The following is a 12,004-nucleotide window of genomic DNA, read 5'->3' on the forward strand; positions in this document are numbered from 1 at the left end:
GCTATATTATTCCAACAGACTTGTTTCCACACTTAGCTGCATTTAGTCCATGCTCCACAGGGATGCCAGGATCATTTGATTTGGGGAAACAAATGTCGTGTCATGCCCCTGGCTTCCCATCGTCCTTTATAGAGACAAGTACTAAGAAATGTATGTCTAGTTTTTCAAAAGAGCCAGAAGTACCTTGTTCAAAATCCTACCTCTACCACTGATACCTGTGCCACCTTGGCAAGTAGCCAAATTTCACTTGTCTCAACTTCCTCATCTGTAAAACGGAGGTAGTAAATAATACAATTGCTGTGAGGAGTAAATCACTTCACGTCTGCCCCGGCTTGGCAAGTACTGTAATAACACTACCTAAGTGTTAGCTTTTAACATTAAGTCCAGTCTCCTTAACTTTGTCTTCACTTGGCCCCTGCTTACTTCTCCAGCCTCAGCTCTCTCCACTTTCCAGGGTTCTGCAAATTTCACTAACATGAATCTAGGTAGGATATTTTCCTCCCTCGCCCTCCCCCACCTACTTCTCCCCTCCCCTCCCCTCCCTTCCCTCCTTCCTCCCTCTCCCCTTCCCCTTCTCTCCTTTTCCCCTCCCATCCCTTCCCTTCCCTTCCCTTCCCCTCCCTTCCCTCCCTCTTTTCCTTCCCTCCCTCCCTCCCTCCCTTCCTTCCTTCCTCCCTCCCTCCCTCCCTCCTTCCCTTCCCTCCCTCCCTCCCTTCCATTGTTACTGGAAAGGGGACCTGGCCCTGTGCGGGTCTGCCTAGGGCCAGCGGTAGTGTGTGTGATTCTTGACGTTGTGCAGGAAAGATTTCACAATGAGTTCGGGTGATTTTTAGACTACAGGGTCTTTTATTGTGTGCTTTTTTAAAAAAAGAAAATTGTATCATTTGGGGGGAAATTTGGAAATAACTGGAGGGGAATTAAAAAGTCCCTCTAAAGAGTAATTTCACCTATTTCTGTCAGACACCTGAAGGCACTAATAGTACAAGGTCATCTTTAATGGAGTTCAAGGCTTGACGTTTCCTGAGCTCCCAGGCTACAAATACCTGGGAGGATTCTATTTCTGATGCACTCTTTTATTCTGAAAATTACAGCCCTTTGGCATGCCAGCTTTTCATAGGAAACATCTACTATACTACCCATTGTGTGTGGGTTTTGACTTCTATCTCATGCAACCTAGAGTAAGGTCTGATTTGCTAGTATCAAATATGGTTTGCCTTTAGATCAAATGTGGTTTCAAAAATAACTTAGTCCCTCATTATCAGAATCCAGAAGTCACACTCACCCTCTTCTCCCTAACTGAACTTTAAGTGCTTCCAAAGCCTCATTAATTTACCACCTCAGGTATTTTCTAGTTCGAGTCTCTCCCCCTAGAAATATGTATTCCTTTCTTTTCGCATCCCCACTGGCCTCTTTTCAGTAACTGCTCATTCTTCTGACTACTGAGGCTTTGTTGAATACTATTTCTCAGAGCTTCCGTAACTCCCAATGCTTCTTCTATCTAGCACTGTGTGTAGCTCCCGCTTATATTGTTCTGCGAGGGCCAGACCATATGTATCTCATAACTATAAATGCAATATAGCCCTAGTCCGTTTGGCTCAGTGATTACAGCATCAGTCCAGGGACTTAAGGGTCTCGGGTTCAATTCTGGTCAAGGGCACGTACCTCGGTTGCAGGCTCGATTTTGGGAGGTGACCAATCAATGTGTCTCTCTCACACCAATGTTTCTTTCTTTTTTAAAAAATATTGTTATTGATATCAGAGAGGAAGGGAGAGGGGAGGAGAGAGAGATAGAAACATCAATGATGAGAATCATTGATCGGCTGCCTCCTGCACACCCCCTACAGGGGATCGAGACAGAAACCTGGGCATGTACCCTGACTGGGAATCGAACCTTGACCTCCTGGTTCATAGGTCAATGCTCAACCACTGAACCACACCAGCTGGGCCACTCTCTTTAAAAAAAGGGGTGGGGTGGGGTGGGGTGTAATATATCATAGTAGTTAAGAATGTGGCATCTGCAACCAGAGTGACTAGGTCTGAATCCATCCTACCTACCACTGTGAACGTAACCTCTCTCTTCCCCAGTTTTCCAATCTGCAAAGTGGAACAATGGAAGAAGCCTGCCTCACAGGATTATGAAGAAATGAGTTAAAGTATGTATTAGTGTACATGTAAAATGCTTAGAACTGTGCTCATACATAGAAAGTGCTAAGTGTTGGCCAGTTTTATTATTGAGGTCTCAGTTCATAGCACTTCTTAGGCACCCAATTATTGAATATTTGTCTATTTTTATTCATCAACATGATTTCCAAGCAGCTCTGGCTATGACTTGGTGGAGTGAGGATTTGCCTGAGCCACTCTTCCCCTGAAAATCCCACCCACTGTGATTTCCTTGAACCCTCTATGAATAGGACAGCCTATTTCTCTCAGGTCTCCCCACTAAGCTCTGCTAGGGAGGTGAAAAGCAAGGGTCCAGAGGAAAGACCACTGAACCTGGACTGAGGTTCCTAGCTCTACAACTTTCTGTGGGCCTTCAGCTAAACAGCTAAATTTTATAGGATCCTTTCCACATCCTCACCCGTCCTGCTGTCCCCTGGACTACTTGGTGTAAAACAATGCCCTCCTCCACTACTGGTTCAAAATTCACTTAGTCTCCAAGACATACCTTACATGCCATCTCTTGCCCACGGTGCAGCCCGCCTCCATATTATTGCTCCCTGCTTGTAACTTACAGTTGTAAACCAAGTGCTAGCACAGCAAGCTTATACAACTATTGCTTTAGTGAATTACTTAAACTTTAGAATACATGTGAACAAATCAATTGTCATATAAAATTGTTTACCATGTAATAAATATACTGGAAACCACCCAAGAGACTGAATGAAGCTTTCAATTCCAAAGCTTTAATTTAAATCAAGTAGCCCTTTCAGTTCATATAAACTCACATGTCCAGGAACATTGTGGGCTCACAAGCAGGCACTGCTGGCATGGTGAGTGTGTCACCCTTTGATTAACGTCGTGTCTTCTTTCATCACATCCACAAATTTCCCCAAAGGGAAAGATGTTAAAAAATATTACCATTTGGGCAACATATTAAATGATAACTCAACATATGTAAGTTCTAAGCCTTTTGAAGCCAAGCCATGTTGTATACTAATATACTCAATACAGTAACATAATTTTTAAAATTTTTCAGTTATCTGAATTGATAGCTTTCACTTATCACCAGGATACAATAAAAGTATTTTAAAGTTACCAGCTACACCCGGCTGGCATGGCTCAATGGTTGAGTATCGAACTATGAACCAGGAAGTCATGGTTTGATTTCCAGTCAGGGCACATGCCTGGGTTGCGGGCTCAATCCCCAGTGGGTCAACCTCCAATGAGGGGCGTGCAGGAGGCAGCTGATCAATAATTCTCACTCATCATTGATGTTTCTCTTTTTCTCTCTCTCTCCCCCTTCCTCTCTGAAATCACTAAAAATATATGTTTTAAAAACAATTACCAGCTGCACTTAATGAGCTGTCCTTGGTCAAGGTTAAAATGAGGGAATGAGAAGATGACTAGGAAAAAGTTTGATGGAGAAAATCTGAAGATCCTGTCCCATACCTCTGCAGAAATGTAGAACCACCACAGAGGATTTGGGGAAGGGTCCCAGAAGCAAAGGGCTGTTTTACATATTACTTGATTTTGACAATGATTTACAGACAAGCCAACCAGGGTGGAGAAAAGATAGGGAATAAAGAAGTTGCAAATAGCTTAGATCAGTGGTTCTCAACCTTCTGGCTCTTTAAATACAGTTCCTCATGTTGTGACCCAACCATAAAATTATTTTCGTTGCTACTTCATAACTGTAATGTTGCTACTGTTATGAATCGTAATGTAAATATCTGATATGCAGGATGGTCTTAGGCGACCCCTCTGAAAGGGTCGTTCGACCGCCAAAGGGGTCATGACCCACAGGTTGAAAACCGCTGGCTTAGATGAACATGAGTTTCTAAGCAATAAATGTACTAAAAAAGAAAGTTTTAGGATTATGTCAACTTCAAATGAGAAGCCTGCTGGTGATATCTGGCTCTGGAGATGGATGATGTCTTTCCTTTAACCCTCTTTCTTCAAAAAAAAAAAAAAAGGAGGGAGAGCACCTTCCTAGATATTTGACATGAAGGATCTCTTAATCCAGGAAGCAAAAGTTTACTGCACAATTGGGACCTCTTATTGAATATGTAGGCAAAAATGGTCACCACAGTGCCCATCAGGATGGCATTTGAAGCAAAGCCCAGGGCCTCCAGGAAGTAGTAGGAGTAGCACAAACTGAACAAGGAGGCCTGGAGGTGAGATGCCAGATTAGTGCCTAAATCCCTGAAAGACAAAACCATCAGTCTGGATCAACAGAATAATCCAAAAATCCATCACAGTAAAACACACCTTTTAGATATGCACATATATAGTTTGTGACCTATGGCACATATAAAAATTAGAAAAACAGCCATTACAGTAGCCCATGTAGAACACAGTGGGGAAATGGTAATTGCTCTTACATGGTTATAGCTTCCCTTCATCTAACCTTTCATCTTACTAACCTTAAGTGTTCACTCTTCAAAGAGGATCTTTTCATTTCTTTTGAGTAAACATTAGTCAGCTGCTCCCCCGAGTACACATGGGTGAGACCTTAATGGAAAAACAATATAAAGACAATCTAATAGTATCATAAGTTTCAACCCAAGAGGAATAGTTAGCAGCAGCAATGATTGAGTTGTATGATCTCTCCTTTCTCTTCATCCCACACCCATCACCACCTGAGGGTGAATTAGTGAGGGCAGGGATAAACTGGTACAAGGCCCACTACATATAACCTGCCCCAACTCTATTCTGAGAAAGAAAACCCCTTAACTGCCAATACAGAAAGCACTGCTGCTTCAACAAGGACCAACACTCACTTGCCAAGATATGGGGCTATATTTACAAATTTTATTATTTTTTATCCCAAAAATACATATAAATGAAAACCTGCTCTTCAAATGCAGGGAGACTTTACCTATAATGTAGCATTACATTTACATCACAAAACATCCTCATATGAAAATCAGTTGCAGCTCTTTCATACACAATTAGATATATATTCACACTATATATATGTAAGTAGTTATGAATTATCTACTTACACAGATTCCTTTAGTGGAAAATTAAGAAATTCCCATGCTTTCCAGCCTTGGGAAGGTAAATACAACCTCTCTAGATGTTTTTAAAAAGATGAAACATGTAAACTACACAACCTCCTTTAGACATGTACACATGTTGCTAGAAGAAAGCAAGGACCCTGCCACATAAATAATAGTGTGTATCTCAAAAGAGAAAGAGATAACATTTGAATAAAAATGCAAAGTTGAAGAACAGATAAGATGGTCAAAATTGTTATGTACACGCTCCATGGAGAAACGAGAATTCTCTCACAGGAAACAGATCCTCGATGCATCTCAGCCTCTCGTGACATTAAATCGGCCCCCACTGGCAGTAGTCATGATCTTCCTGTACAGTCAAATGCTTAAGCAGGCTCTTAAAGCATCTGTTTAAGTCCAACAGTCAATAATGAGGTCATGTGGTAAATTCCCACCCCCACCCCCCCAAAAAAAGAAGTGCAAAATCAACTTCTGTGACTCAAGAGCTCAACCAGGTCAAAGCTTTGGTATATACAGGAGGCTGTTTTGGTGAGAACCAAAGCTTAGAAAGATTCTGTTAAGGGATTTGCCCCAGAAACAAAAACAAAACAAACCCAGTCCACAAAGCCTATAAATAAAGTAACTGTACAAAGAGAACAAGCCACAATTCCCCTTTAGACAAGGGTTTATAGTTTCCTAGGCAGCAGTTCTGAAAGCACCAACTAAAGCCACAATGCTTCTACGAGAACACAATGTGTTGGTGAGACTGTTCTGAAAACATATGCCCACAGGCAAGTGGCTAATGTGCCACAGAAAAAAGTTCAAACACAAGTCAGTTTTCTTACATTATAACATAAGCTGGTCAGCAACCGAAGAGAGACTTAAGGCAATAAGAGGCATTACAAAGAGCGCCACGGTGCTCGAGTCAATCACAAAGCCTTCGCAGAAAGGAAAGGTCTCTCAAGAGTTTGGGTTGTTTATTAGTTTGCTAGCTGTCAGATACTTCTTCCTCCTCCTCTTCATCCTCATCTTCTTTCCTGTCTACTTCAGAGGTGTCAGAGGACTCATGCAGCAGAACATACTCTCTGCTGCTGAACCCAAATTTAAGTACATCTTTTTCCTTCAGTTCGTAGTATCTCTGTGGCTCAATGCGCTTGTTATTCAAGAATGTTCCGTTGCCTGAACCAAGGTCAATGATGTAGGGCTTCACCCTGCGGCCAACTGTCCCATCAGCACGGGTGTATTCCACAAGCCTGGAAGAGATAAGAGAGAGAAGCCTCAGGGGGGTGAGGGTAGGTAGAGGAGGATATGGGGGGGATAATGGTGATGGAAGACTTGACATAGGGTGGTGAATACACAATACAATATATAGATGATGTATTATAGAACTGTACACCTGAAACCTATAATTTTATTAACCAGTCACCCCAATAAGTTCAATATAAAAAAGAAAAAAAGAGAGAAAACTGTGGACCAAATCTTGCCTCAGATCATCCAGCTTTTTGTTAACACAGCCTAGATGTGGTAAGTACCTGGCTTCAATACAGCTCAAGTTCAAACTAAGAAACAAGGAGAAGACATGACCTTAAATCTAGAAATCAGGAGCAAGTTAAATAATACTTCGTAAAAAGGTGAGACCTGGTACTTGGTGGATAGGAAATTCATGGTAGATCAAAAGCTTAAAATGCAGCCCCTGCCGGGTAACTTAGTTGGTTAGAGCATTGTCCTGATATGTGAAGGTCATGGGTTCCATCCCCAATCAGGTTGCACATAAGAATTAACCAATGAATGCATAAATAAATGGAACAACAAATCAATGTTTCTCTCTCCCTTTCCCTCTCTAAAATCAATCAATAAATTTGCCATAATTAAGAAAATTTTTTGGGTTGTTTATAACTTCAAAGTTAAGGGCACTAGATTTGAGCCAGAGTTCTATTACAGGGACCACTTACTAGGCAAGTCACTTGGCTTTGCTGAACGTGAGTCTTCTCACCTGTCAGATGGGGGCATTAGTACCTACGCTATCCACCTAACAGGATTGATGGGAGGATCAAACAACAGCAGATGTACTATGCAAACTGTCAAGATACAGACACAACCAACACATTCTCAATTCTATTTCCATTTAACAACCCTGTGAGGTAGGTAGAAACTGAGGCCCAGAGAGTGGCTTGTCCCAGGTCAAACACCTGGCAAGTGGGAGTGGCAGGATTCCCAACACCAAGTTCAATGCTCTTATATAAATATAAGTGACTATTTAAAGGGTAATTAGATTAATACTCCTTAAGACAAATATTAGATATAAGGGGCACGGATTCTTTTGCATATACATGCACACAAAACTTAGTAATCCTGAGACACTAGCTTCTGCTCACACTTGACTTTCTTTCTGCAAATGCACTTACCTATACTGAAAGACCGCGTGCTGCTTTGAACAAGAGGGATGATCGATTGGAATGTCTGCAATACGGCGGTGTCGCCCCAGGAGGTAAGCGCTTTGTCGATGAATGTACATGATCGGAAGCACCTCATCATTTTTAAATGGGTAGAGACGCCACCGTTTTTTAGGGATACGTGCTTCGGGGGGCTCGCTATATTTAATGACTACACCTCGGAAGGTGTTAGTGTCCTCAAGAAGTGCCCCAGAAAGTTCAAAGCTTGGCTTTTCCTTGACGGGCACCTCTTTGTTTTTGTTGTTGCCACCAGGTGGAGGAACCAACTCCTGAGACTCATTACCGCTGGTACTGACTTCATTCTTTTGGCGATGCTCCCGCCTTCGGGCATTATAAAACTCCCGCTCTGCTTCCTGAGCCGGCAGGTTCTGAAGGTCTCGATCACGTCCCTGAGCGGGCCCACTCCCAGGTCTCTCATTAGAGGTTCTCCTCTGGTGGGAGTGGCCCCTGTGCCTGCCTCGGTCACTATTCCTCGATCGCCTGTGCTCCTGTTCAGATGCTTCCCGGTGCTGCCGATCTTCCCGTTCTCTCCGGGGTGGATGATCTTCACGCTCCTGAAATTGGAGCAGACTCAGTAAATTCAAGGCAGTCCAAAATCTATGAACAAGCTGCATTCAAAAAGTCATTTGTGATTTGGACTTTGACATTCAAGAGCAAAATGCCGCCCAGCCAGCCTGGCTCAGTGGTTGAGCTTCCGCTATTGAACTACGAGGTCATGGTTCAATTCCCAGTCAGGGCATATATGCCCAGGTTGCAGACTCAATCCCCAGCCGATCAATGATTCTCATCATTGATGTTTCTATCTCCCTTCCTCTCTGAAATCAATAAAAATATATATTTTTTAAAAGCAAAATGCCCCACAGAAATAAGGTTATCCGTGGTGGTTATGTTTCCATGAAAGGCCACACTGACTGTGTATCCCGTGCTGTTGCCCAATTATAGCTCTAACAGTGCCAGCCCATGTTCAGAGCTCTAGAAACAGGAGTGCCTGCAGGCAAACTTAAAAGGGATCATATACAGAAAATAGAACTAACAAAGAGAGCTAACTAGTCACAAACAGGATAAATGTGTTTTAAAAAAGCTAGCTTTCTCCTATGCCAACAGTTTAAAAATGTCTCATTTCAACAGTAACAAAAATTACTCAATACCCAGGAATACACTTAAGAAATATGTAAGATCTGCCCAGGATCAATTGGTTGAAGCAGTATCCCCTGCACCGGAAGATCCCGTTTGATTCCCAGTCAGGGCATATTTTTATGTCTTGACTGTATAGAGGTCACCATTGCAAGAAACAAGGTAAAGAGTATACGCCTGTATTAGTTTTACAACTACAGGCATATACTCTCTTTCATTCAACAAAAAAGCAGGTAAAAAAAGTCACCCAGTTTTGAGAAAATCCCATGGCAGATGCAGGTGAATACATGCACAAGGCTTTAGCGATGGTGGTAACAGGCTCTAGATTCAGACCCAGCACCAGAACATCTCAAGCCACTTACCTGCTTCACTTTGACTGTCGAGTGGTGAGGACTTCGGCTTCTGTTACTCCGAGGAGACTTGCTTCTTCTCCCTGAGGACTTTTTCTTTTTGGCTGGGGATCTGTTAAGAGAATGGCACACACAGGATTTTATCTCCATTTCCCTCCCCCATGTAAATTACCTTCAAGTATAAGGTTTGTGAAGGTCTCTGCTTTTCACACTACAGGAGTCAGGAAGCTTCACCTTCCTAGCCCACAGTCTCCCCTGAGTTCCATACCCACAGACATAACTGCCTACCAAACCTTCTCACACTTAGATAACATAACTCTTGATTCCCGACCCCTTAAAACGTTTCCTCTCTCAGTCTGTGCCATGTCAGTGGCACCACCAACCACCCTGCTCAAGCCAAAAACCTAGAAGTCATCCTTGACCCCTTTTTCCCCTCACCAACAGCGTCCACACCCCTCCCCCACAGTCACATTCAACCCATCAGCGAGTCCTCTGCCGTCTCCTCCCTCTCCTACCTCATTCCAACCACTCTCCTTGATCACCACACAGGATTTTTTTCTATTCCTAAGACAATCACAATTGTCCGGGCCAGGTAGCTCAGGTGGTTAGCGTGTCATCCAAATACACCACGGCTGCAGGTCCCATCCCAGCCAGGACACATACAAAAGTCAACCACTGTATGCATAAATAAGTGGAACAAAAATCGATGTTTCTCCCTCTCTCTCCCTTCCTCCCTCTCTAAACCAATCAATAAAAATAAATAAGCCCTAACCGGCTTGGCTCAGTGGATAGAGCATCGGCCTGTGGACTGAAGGGTCCCAGGTAGGATTCCAAACAAGGGCAAGTACCTTGGTTGAGGGCACATCCCCAGTGGCGGGTGTGCAGGAGGCAGCTGATCCGACGTTTCTCTCTCATCGATGTTTCTATCCCTCTCCCTTCCTCTCTGTAAAAAAAAAATCAGTAAAATGTGTTTAAATAAATAAATAAATAAAATAAAAGATAAGGCAATCACAACTGATTCCATTACAGGTTCTTTGCACACATTGTTTCCCCTGCCTGGGTCTTATCATTCAGGTCTCAGCTCAACTGGCACCTTTTCAAAGCAGCCTTCTCCCTTTTCCCTCCAATCTCTGTCACGTTAAATGTTTTAACCTACTCGTAATACTTGTTACTAACAAACTATTTTCTTTATTTGCTAGTTACTTTGTCTCAGGGTCTGAGGACATCAATTCAAGAGGGTAATGTCCATCTATCTTTCATTTTATTTTTGGGAGAGAGAGGGAGGAAGAGGAGGAGAGAGACATCGATTTGTTGTTCCACTTACTTATACCATCCACTGGTTGGTTCTTGTGCCCTGACCCGGGATCCAGCGGAACCACACGAGGCTCTCACCGTTCAGCCCCGGTCCCCGGGGCAGTCTTCAGCACATGACAGGTACTCAGTAGAACTATGTGGAACGAATAAATGAACGCGCCTAGCAAGACAACCCTGGGCGCTCCATGTGGAAACCTTTGGGGGCAGATCATCAGAGACACCGCCCACACTCCATTCGCAGGCAGATGGGGAAAACCTTTCGTTTCAACTTAAAATGATCCTTGCTAGCCGCTAAGTGCTGGGCACACAGACCCGAAGAGGTGGGATCCTGTCCACTAGGCCCTTCACGCGCAGCGACAACGCTAGTGACAACTCAACAATAACACCAGCACCGCCGGTACTTGGACCGGTACGGCCAGCCCTGCGCTCCGCATTCAAAGTGTGTTTCTAACGCCGCCGGCCCGCCCCGCGGCTTCCCACTCACCGGCTACGTCTCTGCGCTCGGTTCCCGCGGTGACCAGGGCGGCCCGGTTCGCCGGCCGGCGGGGACGCGCTGCCGCCGGAGTCCGGGCGGCGGTGAGCGGGAGGCGCGGCCTCGGGGCTGAGACGCTCTTGCTTCACCACCACCGTCGCCGCCGTCGCCGCCGCCACCGCGTCCTCGTCCCGGTGCCTGCGCCGGCTCCCCCGCTCCCGCTCGCTCTTCACCTCTTTCATGATGCGATATCCGCGGAGCGCAGGGGAAACTCGGCCGTTGCACTCCCCTCGTAGACAGGAAATGACGTGCCAGACCCCGGGACTTCCGCTCTTGGAGTACACGCTGTCCCAGAAACCCTCGCGATGCAGAGGCTAAACACGTGACGACTCTGTTGTGGGCGGGGCCTTCAGGACGCAGCTCGGGTGGCGGGAGTTTCAAGTTTCAAAAACCAACTCCTGGGAAAAAGCTATGCTCCAAGCTGTTGCCGCGTCATTAGTCCTTCCTAAACCCGGAGACAACCGAAAAGCTCAGCAGTCGGGCATTTAGCCAACGGATGGATGTTATATCGCCATTTGCAATGCTATGTACAAACTCTATTATGACAAAAACAAAACAAAACCCAGACGTTAAGCGAAAGAAACAGGATACAAAGTTGTGCGCAAACTGCTTACATTTATGTTTGGAAATGCGAAGGCAAGAAGGGAGTAAATGCAATCATTGATAGTATACCGTGGGCAAACCATTAGTATTTCTCCAACTGTTACGTTGTCTCTTCGTCACTTAATTAAAGACAATTGATTTTTAAAACCTGGGAACTCCAGATGTCTTCCTCTATGACTCCCGCTTTGCAGATGACAAAATCGGGAGTCAGGGAAGGTGATTTGCCACCTCACTCAAGTTGCGAGCTAAGCGTGACACAGGAACGCGAGTCCGTTTTCCCTACTTCCAAGAGCAGAGGAGCGACCCGATGAGCAGGAAGCCGGCCTGCCGAGCTAAGCAAGGAAGAACCTTACCCGGAAGCTGCGCCGAGAGAAACTCGCGCGATGCTGGCCCCGCCCAACTCCAAAGCCCCGCCCAGGCCTGGAGGCTGGGAGGAGAGGTTTCCATGGTGACAGTAAA

General features: G+C 44.7%; 1 protein-coding gene across 1 annotated transcript; it reads right to left on the reverse strand.

Annotated features, from left to right (window-relative positions):
* Window positions 1–2,881: 2,881 nt before the first annotated feature.
* SNIP1 (Smad nuclear interacting protein 1) lies at window positions 2,882–11,173 on the reverse strand. The gene is made up of 4 exons (XM_070404749.1): window positions 10,895–11,173; window positions 9,109–9,208; window positions 7,565–8,166; window positions 2,882–6,412 (listed from the first exon to the last, which is right to left on the reverse strand). Exons 1-4 carry the CDS (start codon window positions 11,122–11,124, stop codon window positions 6,148–6,150), a joined length of 1,197 nt encoding a protein of 398 aa, XP_070260850.1. The 5' UTR covers window positions 11,125–11,173; the 3' UTR covers window positions 2,882–6,147.
* Window positions 11,174–12,004: the final 831 nt, after the last annotated feature.

This window comes from Myotis yumanensis, unplaced genomic scaffold (assembly GCF_028538775.1).
Source record: "Myotis yumanensis isolate MYYU_CA2020_CCGP unplaced genomic scaffold, mMyoYum1.0.hap1 SCAF_2, whole genome shotgun sequence".
Lineage (NCBI taxonomy): Eukaryota > Metazoa > Chordata > Mammalia > Chiroptera > Vespertilionidae > Myotis > Myotis yumanensis.

What these genes read in the sequence shown, in the direction of transcription:
- SNIP1 (XM_070404749.1), bottom strand. Translation starts at nt 11,124, where the DNA reads ATGAAAGAGGTGAAGAGCGAGCGGGAGCGGGGGAGCCGGCGCAGGCAC. An exon ending in CGACAGTCAAAGTGAAGCAG is followed by an intron (nt 8,167 to 9,108) that starts GTAAGTGGCTTG and finishes CTCCAATTTCAG; the next exon opens with GAGCGTGAAGATCATCCACC. An exon ending in CACGCGGTCTTTCAGTATAG is followed by an intron (nt 6,413 to 7,564) that starts GTAAGTGCATTT and finishes TATCTCTTCCAG; the next exon opens with GCTTGTGGAATACACCCGTG.